This window comes from Sorex araneus, chromosome 2, assembly GCF_027595985.1.
Source record: "Sorex araneus isolate mSorAra2 chromosome 2, mSorAra2.pri, whole genome shotgun sequence".
In the NCBI taxonomy this organism is placed as follows: domain Eukaryota; kingdom Metazoa; phylum Chordata; class Mammalia; order Eulipotyphla; family Soricidae; genus Sorex; species Sorex araneus.
In genome coordinates this window covers 318446420-318471661 of record NC_073303.1, presented here as the reverse complement: position 1 = coordinate 318471661, position 25242 = coordinate 318446420, and the positions used below count along the sequence as shown (strand labels likewise).

General features: G+C 45.1%; 1 protein-coding gene across 6 annotated transcripts in view; it reads right to left on the bottom strand.

Moving 5' to 3' along the window:
* GRB10 (growth factor receptor bound protein 10) overlaps window positions 1–25242 on the bottom strand; it is a 207274-nt gene that overhangs the window by 92088 nt on the left and 89944 nt on the right. For all 6 annotated transcript variants that reach the window (XM_055126377.1, XM_055126376.1, XM_055126373.1 and 3 more), the window contains one exon: window positions 16726–16816. In XM_055126377.1, the coding sequence (XP_054982352.1) occupies window positions 16726–16816 (91 nt within the window). The remainder of the gene's footprint in view (window positions 1–16725; window positions 16817–25242) is intronic.

Here is a 25242-nt window from a genome sequence, read left to right as displayed (position 1 = left end):
GAAAGATGATCAAATGAACTGGATCTCAGTACAGAACATGGTTTCTGTTCTTATCAACCACCATGCAATTTCCAGCCCCATCAGAAGGGGAAAAGAGAAAAAATGAGATACACTGATCAATTTTTTTTAAAGTTTACCAACATTCAGTATATTCAATAATGAGACCAAGGTTTAAGGCTCAATTAGGTTTTCCCTTTTTAAAAAAGCAAAACCAAGTATACGCCCTCCCCCAAATGGAAATACTCAAAGAGATATTTGCCTACCCATTGTAAATAATTTTACAACAGGTGAAAGCAACAAATGTCCATTAACAGATGAAAAGACAAATGTGGTTTAGCCAGACAACAGAATCTGATTCCTTCTCGAAATTGAAAGAGAAGTGCATCACAACCATGTATGCCCTGGACAAACTTAGAAGCTGTTCTGTTAAGTGAAATAAGCCAGGTACTAAAATATCGTGTGGCCCCACTTCCATGAGGTCCTAAAATAGTCACACCAAGACAGAAATAGAATGGTGGGTGCTGGAGGGGGAAAGGGGAATGGGGGAAGAGGCCCCTGTGTTGGGGAAACAGTCTCCGCTTTGCAGGGACAGGAGCCGGGGGAGGCCTGTGCCAGGAGATGGGGACAGCTGCAGGTGCGTCACATGGCAAAATGCCTGAAGTCTGGGTCAGATCTGTTTCACGGAAGGAGTAAGAGAGGAAAAGGAGGAGAAGAAAAGAGGAAGAAGAGGGAAAGGAAGCAGGGAAGAGCAGTGGAAGTAGAAGCAAGGAATAGGAAGCAGTAGCCGCCAGGAAAGCCGCCGAGAATGTCACGTGTGTAGCAACTACGAGCACGTAAGCTCTCTGGCGGTCTGCTGGGGGGCAGACATCTTGTAAGGAGGCAAGCGCCAGCCAGAATGCTGTACATGGAGCATCTCCCGAGTCTCAGCAGCATGGTGGCCAAGGCCGAGAGGGGCCCAGGTGCTGAGGGGAGGCACTCTCAGACATGGAGGCCGGGCTGGATTTCTGTCCTGACCAATTCCTCATTCTTGGTGCTGGGGCTGTGTGATGGCCGGCCAGAGAGACTGCAGCCCTCGGGGGAAAGGCCTGTCCCGAAGGCCAGGGCAGAGCTTGGAGTCCAATGCAGAGAGGAACCCTGGCAGCTAGGCGCCACCAGTGCCACACGACCTCCTCCACCAAGACACACCACCAGCCAGGGAGCTACTGACGAGTCATTCCAGACTCTGATTTCAGCGAGCTTGATTCAAGGACTCTGTGTTTGGATAGCTGCAGATTAATTATATCGATGGGGAAAAAATAAGGGAAATCACTTATTGGCCTTAGTAATTTCCAGATATTGAAATTAAAAGCTAGGATCTGATGTCAGTGGATATCACCTAGCATAAAATTTCCTCTGCTCTGGAGTTTTCTACTTCTGGAAGCACACAGACATTACCCACGTTTCTTTCAGTGTTTTTTTTTTTAATTTTTTTGGCTTTGGGGTTCCACTTGGCAGTGCTCAGGGCTTACTCCTGGCTCTGTGCTCAGGGGTCATACATGGTGTTGGGGGTCAAACTCAGGTGAGCCACATGCAAAGTAAACACCGACACCCACAGTACTATTGCTCTGGCACCTCCTTCAGGTCTTTAAGACTATTTCTTTCTTCTTTTTTTTTATGTGTTATATACCTGAAACTAATATGTTTTTTTTTATTATTTTTTTAAATTTTTTATTAGTGAATCACGGTGAGGTACAGTTACAGACTTACAAACTTTCATGCTTGTGTTTCAGTCATACAATGCTCGAGTACCCATCCCTCCACCAGTGCCCATTCTCCACCCCTGAGATCCCAGATCTCGAGAGACTATTTCTATACTGCACCATAAACACAAAAATCCAGGCATTTTCCACTCCCCAAATATTAAAGCGTGACAGGCAAGGAACCTAGGACCAGCTAAGTGACCGAACAATCGATATTCAAAGCAGATTCAGCTGTGCGCTGTGTCTCTGTGCAGCCTCTCTGTATCGGGAGGCGATAACTGGGGAAATCATGAGAAACACACCTACAAAGCAGCACACAAAAAAGGCAAAAGATTAACTGCATCTTCCTTACGTTCCCCTTAGCAATTTAATGTTTCATGTCAACTTTCTGAATTCAATCCCTAAATACTCTATTACATCAGGTAGAAACCTGGATGGGAGAAGCTACATAAATAACTTGTCATTCTGGAAGGTTCTCATTTTCCATCAACCTAAAAAAATATTAGTCCAAGAACACTGGAATTGAAGAGGGAAAATCCCGCTTAAGTCCAAAATTCTGCCACTTGCTGGCACTGTGCTCCCAGAAAGGCAACATTTTACAAGTAAACGAGACACCAGGAGCCTTTATTTACCCATTCAACATTAACACTCCATGGTTCCATGATTTTAATTCCATAAATTTAAAATCCATTGACGCGGCCAATTTTTTTTTCTTCACTCAGCAAGTATTTACTGAGAACAACTACATATCTGAGATGTTAACAGATCACAGAAGGATCCCCGCTACCTGAACGCAATTAAGTCTTAGGCAGTAAGCTTTGGGTCTGGGTCACAACGCTAAGTAGAAAGAAGCAGGGAAGGGCAGAGAAGTTCTTTTACTATCTTTGGAAAAATAATCACCGCCTACGAAGAAATCATAACATGTTCTGGGAGAGTGGCCTGAGATGACCACCTCCTGTAAGGAACTGAGAGGGTGCTCCCTACGGGACAGGACACTTGCAGCCCCAGACTGCACTGTAAGGGATCCCAGAAGGCCGGGGTGACAGCGGGGTGAACAGCAGGACAGCGGAAATGCAGCACGAGTCTTCGGATGAAAGCAACCAGGTAGTGCCAAGGAAATGCAGAAACAGAAAAATATCCCAGAGGTTAGAACTGTGCCCAGATGGTTTTGCTCAGTGGTTGGCACAAGGATTTTATTTTACTTATTTTTTTGGATCATAATCTTTTATTTTTTTAATGTATTTTTTAATTAGTGAATCACCGTGAGGTACAGTTACATACTTACAAGTTTTCGTGTTTGCATTTCATTCATACAATGATCGAGTACCCATCCCTCCACCAGTGCCCATTCTCCACCACCAATGATCCCAGGAGCCCTCCCACCACCCCACCCCACCCCACCCCCTCCACCCACCCAACCTCTGTGCCAGGGCATTCACTGACAGGAGGATTTTAAACTGAGGTGTCTGTTTACAGGCAAAATAGTCAAAGAATGGGCATTCAACTCTCTGGAAGAGCCCAATTTCTAATATAGCAGGATGTGAAAGTCATTCCAGGAGAAAAGTCGTAAGCTACTCCAAGAAATGGCACATCTCCCAGAACCGAGGTGCTGGGGGAGAAGCTGGCTTTCCAGGATACAGAGGGCAATGGGGTTTGGCCAGAGAAACAGGGCACTGGGATGGGACGAGAAGCCAGAAACCCAGACTCACCTCATTTTACTCATGAGAGGCTTCAGTTTAGGTCCCTGGTCCTTCCCAGGAGCTATCCAGAAGCCACAGCTCTGGGGCTGAGCTGCTGCGTGAGCCCCGGCTGGCCCCACCCAAACGCGAGAAAGAGCAGCCCACGCAGAGTGGCGCCTTCTGAACAGCGGCTGGAAGGAGATGTCTGAGACAGCCACTCAGGCGCAGGTCTTGAGGGACATGCGAGGGTTCTAGGAGCAAATCCAGAAGGGTGTCTGCAGGAGCCCGGGGAATGGGGGGAGGCAATCTCAGATTTTCAATCATTCAGTTATGCTCCACCTAAGAACAACCAGGATCAACAACAGCTGCTGTTTCTCAGGTCCTCACCACAAAGCCGACCGCGTGAGCTACTGAGCCTCCCGAGGAAGCTAACCCAGTGTGAAGCTTCACGGATTCAGGGGTACAGCTGTGGGACACAGCACCAAGACTGTGGACCTGGATACGGCCAGCTCCGCAGTACCACCTGCTACTTCCCTGTGACATGTTCTTTTAACTTTCTCTTTATAGATCATTCTTTGTCAACAAACTCTAGTTTCTAGAAGAGTGGGAGTTTCAGCTCATTCACATTTGCTCTACCTCCTTACCTCATACCTCGAATGCAACAAGTACATTAACGGCAGACACAGAAGATGAACACACTGGCTTCCACAAATCAATCAAGCTATAGAATGTTCCAGATAGTTAGCCAAGCCAAGTTCTTTAGTTCTGAAGGGGTTGGGAGGTTCCAGTCTTTATCACCCTTGGAAAAAAGGCCTGGCAGGCAAGTCTCACACAGAGCACTCACGGCATAAACAAAAGCCAGAGCATTTCATTTCAATGATGGATGGCAGGGTCCGACAAGGACTTTCTAGATATGGAGCTCAGCAGGAAGCACCGCCTGGCCCAGGCCAGCCAGGTGTGCCCAACGTCCCTACAGCCACAGGGATGGCAAGTGGGCGACCAGACCCCCCCCCCCCACATGCATCCTCTCTTCCTCCAGTGTGTCCCCTCACCATAGCCGCGTGTCAGGTACCTGCCACTGAAGCTGCCTCAGACTGCGCTGGGATAGGGAAGACACACACACCTGGCCACTCAACTGCTCGCTGCTCCTGTCCCCACACACTTTCAGGACTGTATCTCATGTGTAGTGTCCCGGGCTGAGAGCTGGTGAGAAGCGTCGGTGAGGGGAGCAGACAGCACTCGCAAGGGCCCCGGACCCCTGGCCACAGACGCAAACCACATGCCCCACAACCCACAGCGACGCATGCGTCCTTGACACCTACCAGCTCTGATGACAAATCCAGCTTTCTTTCAGTTTTCCCAAAGATTAGATCACAACCACCCATCTCAAAGTAACTAAGAACAAACGGGAAGACAAACACGGTTAGAATCAAGGCCAGGAGTGGCTCCTTCTTCCAAGTCAAAACCACAAGAGCCCAGGAGAGGGAACCACGGTGGGGGAGGCGGCATCCAGGCCAGCAGCAGTGGGACGCGAGTGCGGTGAGTGAGAGCTCAGAGGGACACATCTGCACGCCAGGTTCCAGAAAAGTGCGCAGTGTGTGCAGCAGGGAACCAAGTGATGAGTGCAGGCAAAAAGCGAGAGAAAGCAGAGGCCAGGAGGAGGGCACATCCCCGGAATCCAGAATCGACATCCATAGCCTGAGCTTCATCCTGCAGCAACAGGAAGACCAAAGAGTGCCCATGAAAGAGAACGGCGCTCCTGCCTCCTGTAAGAAAAACAGTTCAAAAAGCTGGAGCGCGGGATCCGTCCGTGAGAGATCAGGTTTGATCACTGGCACTACCCGGGGCTGGGGGGGGGGGAGAGCCACACACACAGAGATCAAAGAGGGAAGCAGGAGATAGTGAAGGAAAGAGAACCTTCGACTGAGGCAGAGAGATAGTGGCCACAAGGTACAACGTGGGGGAACATGGGAGAGAGCTGGGGAGCAGGGCCCTGCCATTCTGATGTGAGCATTGAACACCGAGAGGGGGAGCTGCTCCCGTGCATCCCACAGGCAGGAAGAAGCCTGAGGCTCTAAGGGGCTGCCACTCTGACTACTAAGCAAAGCCCCTACAGTGCAGGCAGCCTGGCCGCAGGCAGTGTCCAAACAGGAAGCTGCCCTCAGAGCAGGACGGCTCAGGTAAAGGTGTCAGCCACCATGGAGAGCCAGTGTCACTGGGATGCCATGCACCTGCTCCACAGGAAGATCACTTCAGCATGACCAGTCCCTCGAGAGCGTCCTGCAAGCACAGCACAGGGTGGCCAGTCCCTCCCGCCAGGGGGCCGGAGCCCACTGAGATCACTGTCCTGGGTGTCTGGATACTGCCAGAGCCTGTGTCCCACTCTACATCTCTGTCCCCAGAACTCCCAATACTGGCTCTGGCAGGAGTCTTTCCTGGCCAGAACCAGACCCAGAGTTACGTGGGTACCAGGTTGGACTTTTCCTACAGAGGGCAGGAGAGGGTATGAAATGTTCCCGACCTCTCCCTCAGATGTGGAGACTCAATCACCTTACTGAGACATCTGCCCCTTCAGGAGGTTAAGGGGATCACCTGGGAACATGCCCGACATGCAGAACACGCCTGCTCATAGCCAGGGCAAGACTGCTGAGGAGCTGGACAGAGGAGAGACCCACAGCATTCGCCATGGCAGGGAGGGCGACCTGACAAGCGTGGTAACGCCTTCAAAGCCCGCTCTGCCCTGACGGGCCGAGGCAGTATGACGGCTTCTCCGCACTGAAAATCCCTAGCTTCATACTTTCTTTGGTGGAGAAATTTTAAATTATGTTAAGGAAAAATAGGTAATTTAGGTTAAAACAAAACCCACATTAGATTTTAAGAGATATGATAATCTTGTCTTCTACCTCAAGGAATCCTTTCATTACTGATCTTAATGACATTATTTACACTACTGACAATAATAAGAGACCAACATGTCACTTACAAAAACTGCTGTGTCCTTTGGGCCTCAGGCACATGCCTAGAATAGCTTAAATAAGCAAGAGGTATTTCTTAAACAAATGAATGAGTGAATAGAAAACTAGAGAACAAGATGCTGACAAGCAAATGCACCAGAACGGGATTGTTGGTGCTGTCACAGGAAACATGCAACATGACTACAGTCCAACAAACCACCGACCGTGGGGAGAGTAGAGAGGAGACGAAAAGGGAAGAGAGGAGAGGGGAGAGGATGGGAGAAGAGAGGCAAGGGGAAAGAATGGAGGGGAGAGGGCTGGGTGGAGTTCTGGGAGTGGAGAGGAGAGCAAAGAAGAAGAGAGGAGAGGGGAGAGGAAGGAAGGGGGAGGGGGGCTGGGTGGAGTTCTGGAGTCGAGTGGAGAGTGTGGCCGAGAAAGCAACGCTTTGGAGTGGCTGCATCTTGGAACACTATGAAACTTGGAGCTTGGCACAAGTCCTGTCCCCAAAGGAAGTCAGGTGGGTGAGGTGTGGGAAAGATATCAGGTGGCGGTGCCTGGCTCCCGTCCCCACAAAGACTTGAAGACCCCCAAGGACAGGGAGTCACATCCAAGCTGCATGGTGATGGCAAGGATCACACCAAGCGGCTGTTTTCAGACAAAAATTCAGTTCTGACAGCCAAATTCTCAGTCTGAGCCTCTGAAAATCCCAGTCTGGAAAGGAAAGTCTGGATAACATAGTGGCAGCTCAGGCAGAGCTCTTCCCGCTGGGATCTGGCCGTCTCCTGGAACTCAGCCCCTCAATTTCCCCTACAAATGCCTGCTGGTAACAGTACACACCCCACAGCAGTGAGGTGGACCCGGTGGGTTAAAATGTGAAGCAAAGTCTTAACAGATTGAATCTGCTTCTCTTAATAAGAAAGTCACCTCAACATGTAAACAGCAGAAGTACTCAGTGCAGCTGTCTAACAGACTACTCTAACAATGCCATATCAGGTGATGTGACAGAAGAACTGCAGGTGACATGGACTAGGAATGTGTTTCCTATTCTTAAGGCAGAACATGCATCACAAAATGTCTGCAAGTAAAGAATTACAGATAATTCTTCTCCCAGATTTTTGCATCTCAACAGTAATAGTAGACATTTTGACATGGGGGAAGGGCAAAATATGTCAGGATTACAATTAATTTTGATCACTATTAAGTCAGAGATCAGTATTCCATAGCATTTAAAATTCTGTTGAGCACATTTCAGAAATAGAAGGAAAACAACTGCATTATCTAATGAAATCCATCAAAGTTTCACTTATAAGGGTGTGTATGAAGAAAATGTGAAGTGTGTGTGTGTGTGTGTGTGTGTGTGTGTGTGTGTTGGGGGGGTAGGAGAGGAAAAATGGGTAAAATTTTGAAGATTTTCACCTGGGACAGCCTCAGATAAATCACAATACAAGCTTGTCTCACGGTCAAGACTTGGAGGCCAGGCAACGCTCAAAAGGTTCCAACATCAAACACAGGAGCCGGGTTCAATCCTGGGAACTGCAAGATCCCCCCAAACAACATCATGAGCAACCTCCCGCCCACAAACTGCCCTGAACAAAATAAGATTTAAAACACAACAAGCAGGAGGACTCAGATTCTCTTCTCCTGGATCCCCAAACCTCCTACTGTACTGACAGGACATAAAGGAGGCGTGCCGCTCACTTCTGCTCATCAGGATTCATTAGGACCTCCCACACAACTGCACAAGAAAGGGGCCTAGAACTTTACTAGAGCACAAGTCTATTTATGGTACCCAAGTACAGGAACCCAGTATTTAGTTATTAAATGTAAAAACCTGTAAGACAGAGAGGAGGACTTTACAGATAAGGAAGCATGGCTCATGCCTTTAGGAAACGATTTCAGAGTTGTTAGGAAAACTTAAGTCAAGAAAGTTGTGTATATATGTATATATATATTTACATACAAACACATACATACATATGTGTCTCTCTGTGTGCATATATATATACATGTATGTGTGTGTGTACACACACACACACATATACTTGTCGGCAGAGCCTGGCAAGCTACCTGTAGTGTATTAAATACGCCAAAAATAGTAATAACAAATCTCACAATGGAGACATTACTGGTGTCCACTCGAGCAAATCAATGGACAACAGGATGACAGTGCTACAGTTATATATATATATATATATATATATAGTGAGATATATATATATATATATATGTGAAGACTAATATCCATGGCCAGGGAAATCGGGCTAGGAGGACTGGTCAATGGTTGGAATCAACCACAAGTGTGTGTGTGGGGGGAGAAAGGTAGGTAAGATAGAGAAGGGATCAGTACGAAAACAATAGCTGGAACTGATCATGCTGGACAAGATCTGAGTGTTAAAAGTAGGTAAAGGGATATACCTGATAACCATTCATATCTGTACTGCAAACCACAATGCCAAAAGGGAGAGGGACAGGGAGAGGAGAAACAGGGAGTGAGTGGAAGAGAGGGGGAGACGGAAAGGGAGAGGGAGAGAAGGGGGGGAGGGAGAGGGAGGGAGAGAGAGAGAGAGAGAGTGAGAGAGAGAAAGCGAGAAAGAGAGAGCGAGTGAGCGAGAGAGAGAGAGAGAGAGAGAGAGAGAGAGAGAGAGCGCCTGCCATAGAGCCAGGCTGGGGGGTGGGGTGGAGGGTGATGGGATGAAAACTGGGGACACTGGTGCTGGGAAATGTGCACTGGTGGAGGGATGGGTGCTGGAACACTTTATGACTGAAACCTAATCATAAACAGCTTTGTGAGGGCCTATCGCACAGTGATTCAATTTAAAAAAAGAAAAGAAATTATTTTGGAATAAGAGGGTCAGGGTTGCACAAAACCTAGTAAGATAGGTTAGCTTAAATGTACAGAAGTGTGGTAGGTGCTTCCCTGAAATTAACACACAAGGTGAAGCTGGATGGACTTCCTTGGGTCTCAATTTCATCACTAAATGTTAGTGACCTCTTCATGATTTCTGAACATTACAGAACTCTATTTTTCAGTCTCCCTAAGTGTTGCTCTGATGACTGAATGAAAAAATGTGACACGTAAAATATCTTAGAACAAGATTTCAAATTACGGTCTCCATCACTCTTAGTGGAGTTCCCATAGATATATAAGATGGAATGTGCAAATGAAGAGTCAAGCTAGGAAGTGGTTTTCTCACTGGGCCACTGACACTGGGCACTATTTGCAAGAGAGAGAGGGGAGAGAAACAGGGGTTATCCTAACGTTCACTCGCTCCACCCACCTGCTAAAAACATTTGAGAAGACTGAAGAAAAAGAATCAGAACAAAACAATCTGTCTTTTTCCCCTTTCTTTGTTTATTTTGGAGCCACACCCAAGGATTCTTGGGGGTCACTCCTGGTGGGGCTTGAAGGACCACATGTGGTACTGGGGATCGAACCGAGGTTTGACATAGCAAGGCAGCGCCCATGCACAATATTATGGCTCCAGCCCTCAGAACAATGTGTCCGGATTCATTTCAACTTCCCTAACAGCTGGCATTCTTTACTAATTTTGATCTTTTCCACTTGGCAAACAGACTGGACAATAGTATACTAAAATAGTTCTGTCCCATTCTATACTCTGTTCTCTACTCTCACAATGCTACCAGGAGAAACACATTAACTAGACATACTTCTCCTGTTACAATGGATGCTGACAAGTGAGTGCAGTTTAGAGAAAAGCCAGAGAAAATGCTAAAGGCAGAGCAGAGTGATGCTGGGTTTGAGCCCCGTCACAGACCAGGGCCAGGTGGGTCTCCTGGATCCCAAGGCCAAGTAGAGAGCGGCCCAGAGGCTCCCCGGGATTCCAAGTCCAGGGCAATGTTCTGAAAAGATTTGACCGTGATACATTCCTTTTCTACACATACATAGCCATGAAGATATTCACATGCAAAGACCCTGGCAACACTTCAGCACCTTTACTCACCGAGTCTCCTAAGAGGCATGGGCTCAGCTGGTAAGAAAAAGTAAAACTTCTAAAATTCACAGAAACCTCACCTGAAATTTCCTGTCCCAAAAATACTGTCAAGAAAAAGCTAAACTTGGAATCACAATGAGCAATTCCCCTGCTTAACCTGCATATGAAAGAACGAAAAGCAGGAAGCCCCAGAGATGTGTGTTCACCCATGTAACTGCAGCAACAGTCATAATTACCCGAATGGAAGAAACCAAGGCCGTGGGCAGAGTGAGAAACAGCGGGCTGCATTGTAGAGTACTACCCAGCCGCAGAGGGGAGTCAGATAGACGCTACAGCCATAAAAAGTCTAAAAACATACTAAGTAACATAGGCCATGTACGAAAGAAAAATACTCTACGATTCCATTTACATGAAGTAACTAAGAAAGACAAATTCATAGAGACGGAGAGTAGAATAGAGGTTACCGGAAGCTTGGATATTATTGCTCAATGAGTGAAGCATTTCTCATTAAGCAGGACAAAAACATTTTTTCCTCAAATACTACGTACTGATGACAATTATACAATACTGTGAATGAAATTAATTTCTAAATTATATACAGAAAATGGTTAAAGTGGCAAACTTTATATTATGCATATTGTACCACAACAAAAATATTTTTTTAATGTCAAGAATAACCCCAGCTCTTATGAAGTCTCCCACTTCCAAAGGAACCTGTCTCCCTTCCTACAGTGTGTGCTAGAAAATGTGTGAAGCATCTCAGCAACTGTCACCTCAAATAAGCTGCTTACATTAGGGACTAGATTTCTTTAAAAAAAAATAATAATGGAGAGCAATAAATCCTCTTTGCCGAACAGAACTAACAGGTCAAGGAAAGTCACAGCTAATCTTGTATTTTATATATCAGGTCTCTTGCAAAGAACCAGGCCATTCTAAATCAGGTGCACAATACAAACCTGCGGCTTGAAACAGCTGACATTGAGGATGCAACAAAGATCAGCACTTTTTCTTCTCAGTCCCAAGGTGTCTTCAAAATATCCCGGTGTGGAATGCTGGCTGAGCACAGGCCAGCAGGGCAAGGCCCAGGAGGCAGGGAGCTGTGCCCACAGGGGACCCATGGGGGCCTACAGGCCAGGGGGATTCTGGCCTGGACAGTGAAACAACTTTCCCCTTAGTGTAAACCTTTGTATGGCCTTTACAACCTCTCATAATGCCAAGCAATCTAGCTAAGCTTACTCACAGGTGCCTTTTCAATTTCACCTTCACTGTAAGCAGGATTTCTTTTTGTACGTTGTGCCTGCTTCTATAGTGTAAGAGTAAGACTGGATTCTAAATCTTGCTCTCATGCTCTATTTGCTGGCTTGAAGACTTGCCTTAATTTAAAACATTTTTATCTGTGTAGATTTCTGATGTGAATAATCAAAACTTTTGCTTCTGAGAAGAGATTTCATTTCTTCCTTGTAATATCTTGCTTGTTACCTTGTTTGATCCGCTAGGCTACAATTCCTAGTGGCAGTTGGCAGTCTGGAAGAATTCCTAATTTTTGTGGACATGACTAATACTTCCCCATTATGTTTGATGATGGCGGCTAAACATTTTGACAAATACACTTATGCCAGTTGAGAAGTTTAATTTTAGTACAGGTTTAGCAAAAACTTTATTGTTACTTTTTTTTGGTATTATATAGACAATGACTGTATTAAATGCTCTTATCTCTGATGAGATGAACATTTTTATTCCCTATTGTCTGTCTGGGTTGTCTTGCCAGTTTGTTTATAAACTCATCTACAAATACTATCCTGGATGTTTCCAGTTTGGGTAACTGAAAAGCTTCTATAAACATCAGTGAGCAGAATTTTATGTGGACCTAAGTTTTCAATTTCTCTGGGCAAAAGCCGAAGCCCCAGGTAGAAAGGACGGTGTGGGAAGCAGCCTCACCAATGCATCCCCGACCCCGAGTCCTGGACCCCATGGCCCAGCAGTGCTGTGGTGTCACTGGGGTCTCACATCCTGGCAGTATGCTCCCCAGTTCCCTCCTGTCTTCACACTGACGGGTGGCAGGCGCACACAGTGCTCCGGTTTTGCCTTGCCAGCGCTCTCATCTGTGCTGTCTGTGAGCCTCTTCTCTCTGTAGTTTGACTTGCTGCGGCTGATGGGATCAAGGATGGCTCGGAATTGATTTTCTTCCCAATGTACTGAAACTTTATCAGCTCAATAATTTCAGATCATACCTTTTTTTTTTTTTTTTTTTTTTTTTGCTTTTTGGGTCACACCCGGCAGTGCACAGCGTTACTCCTAGCTCTGCACTCAGGAAATACCCCTGGCGGTGCTCAGGGGACCATATGGGATGCTGGGAATCGAGCCCGGGTCAGCCGCGTGCAAGGCAAACGCCCTACCCGCTGTGCTATCGATGCAGCCCCAGATACATTTTATAATTATTTCCTTGTACATTTATTTCATTTTTGCTTTTGTAACTTTAATTACTCTTTTAAGATTTAGAAATTGTCTTAAATGTCGTATTTAACATTATATAATCTTTAACCAATAGTAAATTCCTTTTATATTCAATTCTAAATAACCAACATGTTCATTTTTATTTCCTCTTTAACCCATGAGTGAAATAAGGATGTATTTGAAAAATTTCCGCACATGTGTTTACATGTTTTGTTTTGACTTTTTCTGCTGACTTCTAATTTAATCACACTAGGTCAAAGAACATGGCTTGCATGAAGTAGATTGCTTAAAATTTAGTGCAACTTTCCATATACAGGCAAAATTTTTAAAAATTACACTGATTTTAGAAAACAATAAAAAATCTCTGCTAGGTGTGGGGGCATCATCACTATTCAAAGCTGTTAATACTATTATAAATATTCCTGGCATCCTGTTCACTATAATAAATTCACATTTATCTCTATATCTTATTTTTCTGGTTAATTTTTTTTCTCCCTAAACATACATGACTTTAGATCGTTATCTGCTAGATTGAAGTGTAAAGATTATAGAGACACTAGTTTAGTAAATTACAGTCAAATATTCTGAATACTTAATTAATTACATATTTTCCCAAGATGTTTTGTCAAAATACACATTTTCCCCCAAGCTATTTTACATTTTATTTCTATGTGGTGATGATTCAACCTCTCAGTGAATCACTTCCATCTTCAAATTATACATACTCCAGGTATCCTATTATTCTAAGTGTTACGTCAACCTTATCTGAACAATTCATGTGGAATAAAACTCATGACATTATGTTCAATTTTTTGCACACTTTCGTTTCTTAAAACTTACTTCAGATTGAACATGATAGCTACCCAGTATCTCCATTCAAACCATAACACCCAAAAGGAGAGAGAGAACAATAAGGAATTCCCTGTCATGGAGGGGAGGGGGAAATAGCTTGGGGGGAGGGGGAGGGAGGGACCCTGGGGCCATCAATGGAGGAGAATGGGCACTGGTGAAGGGATGGGTACTCGAGTATTGTGTAACTGTAACTGCACCCTCACGGTGACTCATTAATAAAAAAATAAAAATTTAATAAAAAAAAACTTACTTCATATTCACATTTCTTCTTCCTAAAGAAGAACTTTCAATAATACCTCAGTGAGAATTTCTGTTAACATATTTTCTCAATTCTTTGAAGTTTTCTTTAGCTTCTCCTTGTAATGATGTGCTGGTATAAAGTCCTAATGAATAGTCATTCTGCACTTTGGAATAGCAGCATTACCAGCATTCTGGCATTTGCCGAGCTAACCCAGTTCTCTGTTCGGTGACCGTTCCTATGGTAAGAAATCTGTTTTCTCCCTTGAGGTTTCCTCTTTGTTGTTTTCTTGACCCAAGCTAAATTCCTTTAGATGTGGAATGACTTTCATTTTTCCTTTCAGTTTTTTGGGCACAGTTTGGGTGCCTGTCTTTCTTCAGCATTGGTCAATTCTCTGTCAGAATCTCTTCCAAACAACCCTCTTTAATTCCATCCATCCTCCTCTCCTCTTGATTATGTAAGTGTGTGTATCTAATGCCATGTCTGTATTTTTCCATTTCTCCTTATGCTGCGGCCAAGGAGCTCAAGTCATTTTACCGAATCTAGCTTTTCTTTCAAAATGCCAGTAACGACATCCTAGAGATGTCGATATCCGCCATTTCTAGGGAACTCTTTCTCACCCCACCTGCTGCTGCTACTTCCCATTATTTCTCACCCTGCTCTATGAATGTTACTGGTTCATTCATCCCCTTGAGCACCCCCCAACCCCCACCACACATACACACATGCGACTCCTATGTCTTGAACTTATTTTTTACCAAAGTTGGACTCAATGGCACCCTGCTGGTTCTGGTAGCTCCACTGCCCAGCAGGAGAGTACTTAAAGCGCATGGATGCATAGCCTTGCAGGCTTATTGGGGAATGTGGTGCTTTGTTCTACCTTTGCACCATCCACCAGCTGCCCCTCAAGTGAGGTGACTAGGCTGCTGTCTCATTGAAAGCTGGAAGACTGAGCCAGGGCCAGGTGGCCCAAACGGGTGAGTCCCAGCTGTGTCAACTGTCTCCACTGCCTGGCCATGGGTGCACAGATACTGTTCCCAGGGTCCTTCAGGATTAAAGTAAGGGGGCATTACTCTAGCTCCTGGGAGACCCAGTAAGTATGACCCATCGTGAGTTGCCAATCACTGTAGGACTTTGGGCCTACAGCCTGGGGGAGGGAGCAGCCCCTACTCGCAAGGCTATGTACTTGGAGTTAGGAGTGCTGAAGGGGAAGGCAACTGGCATCTTACACATAAAGTACCAAATGGGACAGACTCTGTATGAAGACTATTCACACATTCCTTCAAACCCTGTTTGTGTGCTGATCTATCTTAGATACCCACTTCGACTTCCTGTCTAACAGAGAACAACCTCACTCAAAACAAGAATTCACTTCCATCCAATAGTCTGCGTCATCATCTGTACCCCAAATCTCCCCCAGTAACACTACCTGGGTTTCACATCTAGGGGTTACCTGAACATACAACATAAAGAAAGAGATGAACTTTCTAAAGGCCTTTCATTGCAATTTTCCCTTTCTGATTAAAAGTACTAAAATACAAAAGTATTAACCAATCTTCATATGAACACTAATGCCCCAAACTTAAAATGTTTTTAGTATTAAAAGAGTTCATTTGTAAGCAGTAACGTGCAGGAAGTTTAAATTTTTTTTTTGTTTTTTTTTTGCATTCACAACTGGAGGTGTTCTGAGCTTACTTCTGGTTTTGTGCTCAGGAATCATTCCTGGCAATGCCATACATGATACCAAGGGTCAAACTTGGCTCCGTCATGTGCAAGGCAAGTGTCCTAACAGCTGCACTATCTCTCCAGTCCTCAGTTTAAGTTTCATAAGTTTTAAAGTTAGTTAATAAGAAAACGCTTTTCTTTCCCATGTCTCATGGTATTGAAAGCTTTTGAACACAGAAACCCCTGGCTCAGGAATATTCATATCTTCAAAGATGACTGCTCTTGGTTAGACTCCCAGGGGGTATTTTTTGTTTTTAGTCTTTTTTGATTTTGGGCCACACCTGGCAATGCTCAAAGCAATGCTTCCTCCTGGCTTTGCACCCAGGAATCACCCAGGGACCATATGGGATGCCAAAGATTGTACCCAGGTTGGCCACATGCAAGGCAAGTGTCCTACCCACTGTATTATTGTTCTGCCTCTTCCCAGGTTTTATTTTTATTAAATGTCATCCTTTTAAACCACTTTAAAAGTCTGATTATTCTAATTCCTATTACTTTTGTACATAAACTCTCTAATAACCCCAACATTCAGCCACCCAGTCGTTTCTAGTTCTGTCTCTTAGCCCATTTTCTGTCCTTCCCTGCAGTTCTCCGAGTACTGCCAGCACAGACCAGGAGTACCCAAAGAACTGCTAAGTAGAGTACCAAAATCAACAACAAAAGTTCACATTCAGTAGACCTAACTAACCAACACTGGCATCCTGTAGAGTCCCTGGCTTTTCTCTATTATCATGACCTTATGAATAAATAATCAAAGGAATTCTAGAAGAGCAGTAAAATGAGGAGTACGTTCATGCAAACTTGCTTAAGTGCAAATAGAAAAGTTCAAGTCAGGAGGTGGTGGTGATCAGGGGAGGCCAGACCAGGAGGTGGTCATGGTCAGTAGTCAGAGAAGGCCACGCAAGAAAGGCCACACAGTGGTTAGGGGAGGACACTTTGGGCAGTAACATCATTTCTTTTTTCCTCCTTTCTAAAATTTGTCTTCCTTAAAGAAGAAAAGCAAGTCAAGGTTAGAATCTTACTAACCTCAGGCACCTAGAACAGTTTCTGAGGCTTGAGGTTCCGGCATAATACCTGGCTAGGTCACAAGGACGGAGTCTGTAGGGTCCTGTGCTTCCTGTCATCCCTTACCTGGCTGGCTTGCCACACGATCCGGTGGGGCTTGGAAGCCTGGTCCTGCCAGGTCACAGGGACCATGGGTCGAGGTCTGCTCCACCTGGTCCTGAGGGAGAAAAAGAGAGGCAGGGGGTCTGGTCAGAAAAGCATTTCATATGTCCACACTCACCAGTCCTGACAGCACCATCTCCCTCATTCTTTGTTTCAACTGACATTAAATTTTTGAGTGAGAGCTTCTTTAAAAGACTGTGTCATCAGGGAAATGCAGTTCAAAACTACCATGAGATACCACCTCACACCACAGAGACTGGCACACATCCAACAGAACAAAAGCAACCACTGTTGGAGAGGATGTGAGGAGAAAGGGAACCTCCTACACTGCTGGTGGGAATGCCGACTGGTTCAGCCCTTTTGGAAAACAATATAGACGCTTCTCAAAAAAATAGAAATTGAGCTCCCATTTGACCCAGCAATACCACTGCTGGGAATATATCCCAGAGAAGCAAAAAAGTATAGTAGAAATGACATCTGCACTTATATGTTCATCACAGCACTGTTTACAATAGCCAGAATCTGGAAAAAAAACCCGAGTGCCCCAGAACAGATGACTGGTTAAAGAAACTTTGGTACATCTATACAATGGAATAATATGCAGCTGTTAGAAAAAATGAAGTCATGAACTTTGCATATAAGTGGATCAACATGTAAAGTATCATGCTAAGTGAAATGAGTCAGAAAGAGAGAGACAGACATAGAAAGACTGCACTCATCTGTGGAATATAAAATAACAGAGTAGGAGACTAGCACCCAAGAATAGTAGAAATAAGTACCAGGAGGTTGACTCCATGGCTTGGAAGCTGGCCTCACATGCTAGGGAAAAGGCAACTCAGATAGAGAAGGGAACACCAAGTAAAATGTGGTTGGAGGCCACGCAGGGGAAGGGTGATGCATGGTGAAAGTAGACTAGAGACTGAACACAATGGCCACTCAACACCTCTATTGCAAACCACAACACCCAATTGGAGAGAGAGATCAAAAGGGAATACCCTGCCACAGAGGCAGGGTGGGGTGGGAGGAGATGGGTTTGGGGGATGGGAGGGTTTATTGGTGGTGGAGAATGGGCACTGGTGGAGGGATGGGTTCTCAAACATTGTATGAGGGAAACATGAGCATGAAAATATGTAAATCTGTAACTGTAAATCACCCTCACGGTGATTCACTAATTAAAAAATAAAATTTAAAAAAATTTTAATAAAGACTGTGTCAGGAGAAAGGACATCACAAAGGACAGGATACCTGGCAAGGGCAAATAAAGAAAAGTTCCTTCTATGCTTTGACTATGTTGCTTTCCTGAATAGTATCTGAAAAGGAGTAATTCTCTACTGGTCCACTGGCTAGGAAAAATTAGCATTCCATGATACATGTACATTTTTTTTTAGTAGCAGATATAGTGATTAAGCTTTAGGTGGCCTCAGAGCTGGTATAGAAAAATCCAAAGAATATCTGACAATTGGTGCCCCTCCACAAAGTATAAAGTGCTCAGTGGCCTTTATTAAGACATGTCAAAGTCAATTTTATGCAAAAGGTAAAACAGCAATACAAGTCCACAGCTCTAGAAAAATACCACTGTGGGATTTTAAGAATTCAATGAAACGTACTTTAAAACATGGGACTTTAAATACAATTGTGCTCTGAAATAAAAGTTACCAAATGGGGTAGAGATATGTCAATGTTCTCTTAAATAGTAAAGAAATCATTGATTTTGCTTTGCTTCAGGGTCAGACGCAACGCAGATCGGGGCTGACTCCTGGCTGTGCACTAAGGGATTACTCATGCCAGGCGCGGGGAACCATACAGGTCGGCAGTGTGCAAGGCAAATGCCCTATAGCTCCACCCGAAGGAGTCACTGAATTTTTATAACATATATCTACTATCTGTCACATTAGAAATGTTTCAACATGAAGTCATGAAATTTGCATATAAGTGGATCAACATGGAAAGTATCATGCTGAGTGAAATGAGTCAGAAATAAAGAGACAGATATAGAAAGATTGCACTCATATGTGGAATATAAAGTAGCTGAGAGGTACAAGCTTGCAATGATGCGATTTCTAGCAGATATTCCTCTGGACTTAGTTACTAAAATACTAAAATACAGAAATCCAAAACCATGCGGCCGCTAGTGTGGCCACTCAAACCTCATATCTCTTCATTCTCAGCAATGGAAAACAAATTATTAAATGCTTCCTTTTCAGCAGGTCTGACTTTAGGGGGTAGAAACTCCAAACAATAATAGTGAGTTTTTTGTTGAAATATTGAATGCAATTAAAGTAAAGTGAAATTTATCAGTTACAGAGGCGGGGTGGGGGACTGGGGAGGTGGGAGGAAGGGGGGAGGTATACTGTGATTCTTGATGGTGGAATATGTGCACTGGTGAAGGGATGGGTGTTCGAGCATTGTATAACTGAGACTTAAACCTAAAAGCTTTGTAACTTTCCACATGGTGATTCAACAAAAGAATAAATTAATTAAAAAAAAATAAATGTTTCAGAACTATCCCAAAGTACAGGGTCTGCAAGTAAGATCTATTATTATTAACACTGATAATTCATTGCCCCAAATATAATACTTAATTTGGACAACCTCTTGCCTTATGTACAGAGAAAGTCTGGTTACTGCAAACTACATGCAGAGTATTTCACATTCCTCAGTGTTGGGGAGGATGTTAATTTTCCTCAACCATCCTAGGTCTATACAGCTGGAAAATAATAAAGCGATTAGTAAGAGAAAGGCAACATTCAGGAAAATGGAATTTCTCATAGGGGTGACCCACAGAGCTAATACAGTCTCCATAAAGGGGGCAATTAATTTAAGAGGGAAAATCAAGCAAAGAAATATGCCATTTTAGGGGGCAGGGGGACTTTGCACCAGAGTCTGTAAGCCTAGAGGGGACCGGCTGCCCCATTTCCTCCCCACACACACAGGACCTGTTTCCTCTTTCCAAGGGGAGAGAAAATAAAACAAGAACAAAAACTTAGAGTTCTGTCTTTTAATTTACTCTCATTCTCATCCTCAACATGGGCATAGGCACCTGCGCTGCTGGCTGACAAGGGAGCCGTGTGCACCCTCCTAGCACCCAGCAGCTCCAGGACGGGCTTCGAGGCAGAGCCGCTGCGAGCACCCATCATCCTTAGAGAGTGCACAGACTCGGTGAGTGCCAAGAGGCTTCTCCGGAGACAGCGCGCATGGGGGTGCAGGAAACTGCCTCCTACGAAGCTGGTCACTGCTGCATGGGCTCAGCACAGGGTCCAGCCATCCTGGTCATTCACAGCCTCCCCTCAGAAGACGATGGCGCCCACTGGAAAGCATTGGAGGGGTGTGCTGGGGCGGAGGGGTGCTTTAAGTGTTTTTCACATGCTTCCTTCTTTAAAAAGTGACTTTTTCCCAATCACATAACCCTCTGATAGTAAAGAAAACTGTAAAGAAATAAAAATATAGTATGGGAGAAAATAAACAGAAAATCTACAATCGTAGGCATAGAGAGCGCCAGGGAGGCCTGATTCCGCTGAAACAGGCTGCCCCCAGTCTGCACAGCCATTATTCCAAACCGCCTACTGCTGCTGCCACAAGAGGGATAAACAACAGAAACCCTGAGAAGACCCAGATGCCCCAGACACCCTCTACAATAAAGATTTTATGACCAAGTCCTTACATTTCTCAAACACAGATAGCATCTGACCACAGAAAATGGTGCCCTGAATGCATAAAATTCACTTTACTACCTCTTCTCTCTCCCCAAAGATGTTGGAAAATCACCCAATACCCACTTCTAACACAAGCAGTTGGCTACAGAATGATCGACATGCTCTAGCGTGCTCTGCTCTCCCTGCGAGCTAAGCAGCAGGAGAATGGGCCTTTCTGACCAGACTCCCTGGTGCAGCCTTCAGAGCGCGGACAAGCGGTAACCCACTCTCCAGAGAACAGTTGACTTACTGACCAGACTGGAAACAAACCTGCTTTGTTACCAACTTTTTCTTATGGTAGTGGTTATTCTCCCCATTGACAGAACTACTCTGTCTCTACTCCCATACGAAGATGTCCAACTTTCAGCCGCTGGATGGAATTTCGGAAGACAGAGTTGGGGGAGGAGGCTTATATAAAGCTCAAGTGCTTATATCTTTGCATCAGACAATATAAATAATCCTCATAAAACTGGAATCATGCTCATATGACACATGAACGCATACATCCTTTATAATCTTGCTTTTCGTGGAGGGGTCCCTATGCAGCGGTGCCGGGGTTTCTTCCTGGTTCTGTGTTCAGGATCACTCCTGTCGATGACAGGGATCAAACCTGGGCCAGTCAAATGCATGCAAGTGCCTTCCCTGCTGCTGTACTGTCTCTCCAGCCCTGTAATGTATCTTTTATTTTATACAATGTTTTACTTTGAATTTTTAAAAAACTTTTGTTTATTGAGGTACTGAAATAGATCTTTTGGCTTCCCATGAACAACAAACTTTATCCACAGGTTCAATGAGTGGGTATACTCATGACTAACCCATCAAGTGGGCAGCCACATAATTTCTACAATCAATACACTACAAGGAAATGTACAGATGGTTGAGAATATAAGTTCTGATTGGAGAGAGAAGGGGGACTGGTCTCAAGAACCTCAGCCGAGAGGCGAGAACCACAGTTAGTGAATAAATCTGAGGATCAGGCCAGTCCACAGATGTACCTTCCAACCCACCACAAAATTGGTGAAAACTGCTGCATTTCAGCAGGTCTCCTACACCCATGCCACCCTGTCTAGGTCCTGTCATTCAACAATCAATGTTTCTCTTACCAACTCTTGTCGTTGTTGTGGCCTGCTTGGTTTGGGGGAATACCTGGCCATGCGAGGCCCTTACTCCTGGCTGTGTTCAGAGGACCCTGTGCAGTGTCGGGGACTTGAGTCAGGGTACGAGTGCCTTACCCCTGGACCATCTCTTTAGCACCCCAACTGCCTCACCCCCAGACTTCAGCACCCCAATATTAATCTTAAAACCCAAAAAACCAACCCCCCCAAAAAAAAACCAAAAAGCAAAGTTTGGAAACACAAAGTAAACTCAAAGTAAAATTTTGGAAACAGAAATCAGATATAACTACAAAATTAGCCCAAATCTTTTGACAGCAAGGCAACAAAATGTAATGAATGTGACACTGTTCTCATGCAGAGCTGAACATTTTAAAAGTCATTTAGGATAAACAATTTGGGGCTTCTGTTTCCAAGTGACAGTACAAGAGATTTTAGTGCCTTAATAAATTTCTTTTTTCAGATCTAAACTACACTAGTAGACCCTTCCAGTTATCAGCAAACCTCAGACACTAATTTTACCCTTTTGTAAATTAAATATATTCCACATTTCTGATGATTTTCTTTGAATCTCTAGAAACTGATTAACTATGCTAAAGGTTATTATGTGCATTTTTAAAAACAGTTTAGATATATACTGTCAAACTCTTCTTCACCCAGTTTACCCTTCCACCCAAAATAGACGCAAAACTCCTGTTGCATAATCTCCAAAGCAGCCAGGATTGTGACTGGCTATTTTGTGGAACTTTCCTGCCAGTCCCAGAGGTAAGTAGCAGCCTGACCCCGAGGTTTTCACTTGCAAGTCTTAAAGACAGAGGTGGAACAATTGTTCAGAACTTAGATGCTGTTTGTCTTTCTTCTTTTGGTTTACCCTTGACAGTCCAGCTACATACTGGTGCTAAAGGGTACAGGGCTTTGTAATCAAACATCTGTGAAGGCAACATGGCTCCACAAGGAACTGAGAACATGGGCCAGTGACTGTTAAGGGAATGGATGAGGCATGAAGCTAATGTGAAGTTTAATGGATGAGGCATGAAGCCACTGTGAAGTTTAAGGTGGGAAGCATCCCATAGAAGGTTTTGATACCTTTTAACCCTCTCAGACACTTGGTGTGCTTCTTCATCCTTATAAGCTCTTTACAGGAAATCAAGTTAGGTCCATAGCTCTAGTCAGTAATTTCACCACATTTATCTTTATAATTAACGACATTTTTAGTTTACATCAGCCTAATTCAGTGTAGTCAAGTTTATCAGACTTTTCTTTTGGTTCTTTATTTTAGGCTTAATATTTGCCTTTTGCCCTTTATGAAGAAATCGAAAAGCATCCACCTCCTTTTCTGGTTTCTCTTTCACCGTAATTTCAAACTTGTCACTGTTTCATGTACCTGTCATGTTTTATTTTGTTGAATGGTAATAATTAAGACTGTAAATTGAATGCTTTCCACAAATGGGTGAACAGTTCAACAAGGTCCATTTGTCAATCAATATTTCCTTTGTTGATGAGGAAGGCTGCTTCTGACACACACTGTTCTCAGCTACCAATTCATGGTTCCAGAGATGAATCCTTCCTGGGCCAATGTCCCAATTTCCATTCTTATGGTTTGCCAAAATCCTCATCAGCGGCAATAAATATAAGCCTTTAAGCTTCTTTTCCCATTTTCCTCAGGCATTTTCTTTCAAATTTGACTTTCTTTGGGGCTGGTGGGGCCGCTCCAACAGTGCTCAGGGGTTACTTCTGGCTCTGCTCTCAGGAATAATAACTCTTGCTGGTGCTCAGGGGACCATATGGGATGCTGGTGATTGAACCTGGGTCAGTCACGTGTAAGGCAAATGCCCTACCTCCTGTACTTTGCTATTGCTCCAGTCCTCTCCAAGTTCAGTTTTTAAAAACTTTCAAAATTTGCTTTATTAAAATTCCTCATGTAAAATACTTACATATAAATAATGTGCAATTGAACCTATAACTGATATGAATACTGATAGTGGATAATCTGATGGAAATCAAATTACACAAACATGGGGTTACATTATATTCCACATAGTTCGAGAACATGTGGATGCCCTGTGGGTGCTCTATTCACAGGCAAGGCTGAACCTGGTCACCAGTATCACCAGCCTGTGGCTTTCCTGAGGTGCCCTCTTAGAAGCAAGGAAGGAAACCAGACTCCACTGAAACGTCTATTTAGAAGATATCCTGATCTATTCCTCCATTCATTTGATTTCATCCTACCCTCCCACTGTCAGGAAGACTGCAGGTGGCACGCCTGGCTGCACGCTCAATTTAGCTACAGTCCCGCTGGCGGCGTCATACTCAGTGGTGTGCTCCCTAAGGTGGCGCGCTCAGCGGTGCTGTTCACTTGTTCATACAGGAAAGGCCCAGGTCAAAAAAGAAGCAGAGAGAAGCTTCAGACAGGAGTTCTATTTCCTTAGAACCCAAGGAAGCTTTAATAGTGGGGGGTGGGAGGATGGTGTGTGTGGGGGAAGGATATGTTTAAACTAATGCCAAAATACCCTGTCAGAAGGGGGAAAGTTCACCAGGGCACTAACAGGGTTGGAAGGCCTGGGGCCATGCCAGGCATGCTTCAAACTGTTGGCTCTCAGCCAGGTGGGCACTCGAGCCCAGGACAAGAGGCTAAGGCCGGTCTCTGCTGCCTTGGTCCCTTCCTGCTGGTTTCTTTGGGCTGGGTGGATGGGTACACAGGGTGGCACTGCAAAGGCCCCGTCTACAGGGTACACTGGGGTTGGTTAACCCCAGCAGGAGCTGCCCGCACCAACTATGCTTGCACTGGTGCCCACCAGCGGGAGGGCTGGGGCTCTGCTCCTCCCCACCCCCAGCCCCTCAGGCCCACAGGGTTTTAGGGATGTCCTGAGTCCCCAGGATCTCCAGGCACTTACAGATGTCACCGGTGGTAACTGACTCACTCTGCTCCCCTGGAACTGTCCAAGTCTGGGGCCACAAAAGTGATCTCCCTACCAATCCAGCCCTTCGGACTCTGGCAGGGCTCAATGACAGGGACAGACAAGAGAGGAGCAGTGGGGACAGAGTCACCAGCTCACAGAGCTGCTTCTCTAGAAACTTCTTTCCTGAGCCACACACACACACACACACACTGCAGAGAGCACCCAAAGGCTCCAGGCTGTTCCCTCAGGGCCAGGCTCGAGCTGGGTGAAGCGGCTTCTCTCGAGCTCTGCAAGCTGCAGGGACAGGCCTCAGGCTCCAGAGCCACCCGCACAGAGCTGCGGCTGCTGTGATGCCCTTGCTGGGGCTCAGGGGATGCCAGGATTGCACTCCGAGGCCTGCCCTGAGGGGAGCACTCTTTCTGAGTGGTGGGCCCTGCTGGAGAGTGAGGAAGACCCCTAAGCCCTTGCACCTATCCAACCTGGACTACAGGGATCAGGCTGACAAAGAACGCGCAGGGACTATTCCCAACGCTGAGCTGTGGGTCCCTCACTCCCAATGGTCAAGCCCTCCACACATGCCCCCTCGAGCCTCGCCCTAGACATGGCCTTCTGGAGCGCTGCCTGCTGGCTCAGATGCACACAAGCCCTGACCCCCGGTTCATCTGCCAGAAAGCAAGGAGTGTGGCTTGTGGTTTAACTTTTTTGTACTGACTGAGGTTCTGTGATCTGCAGTACTGCTGCTGATGGCTTCCCATGAACATAATTCTGACCCCACAC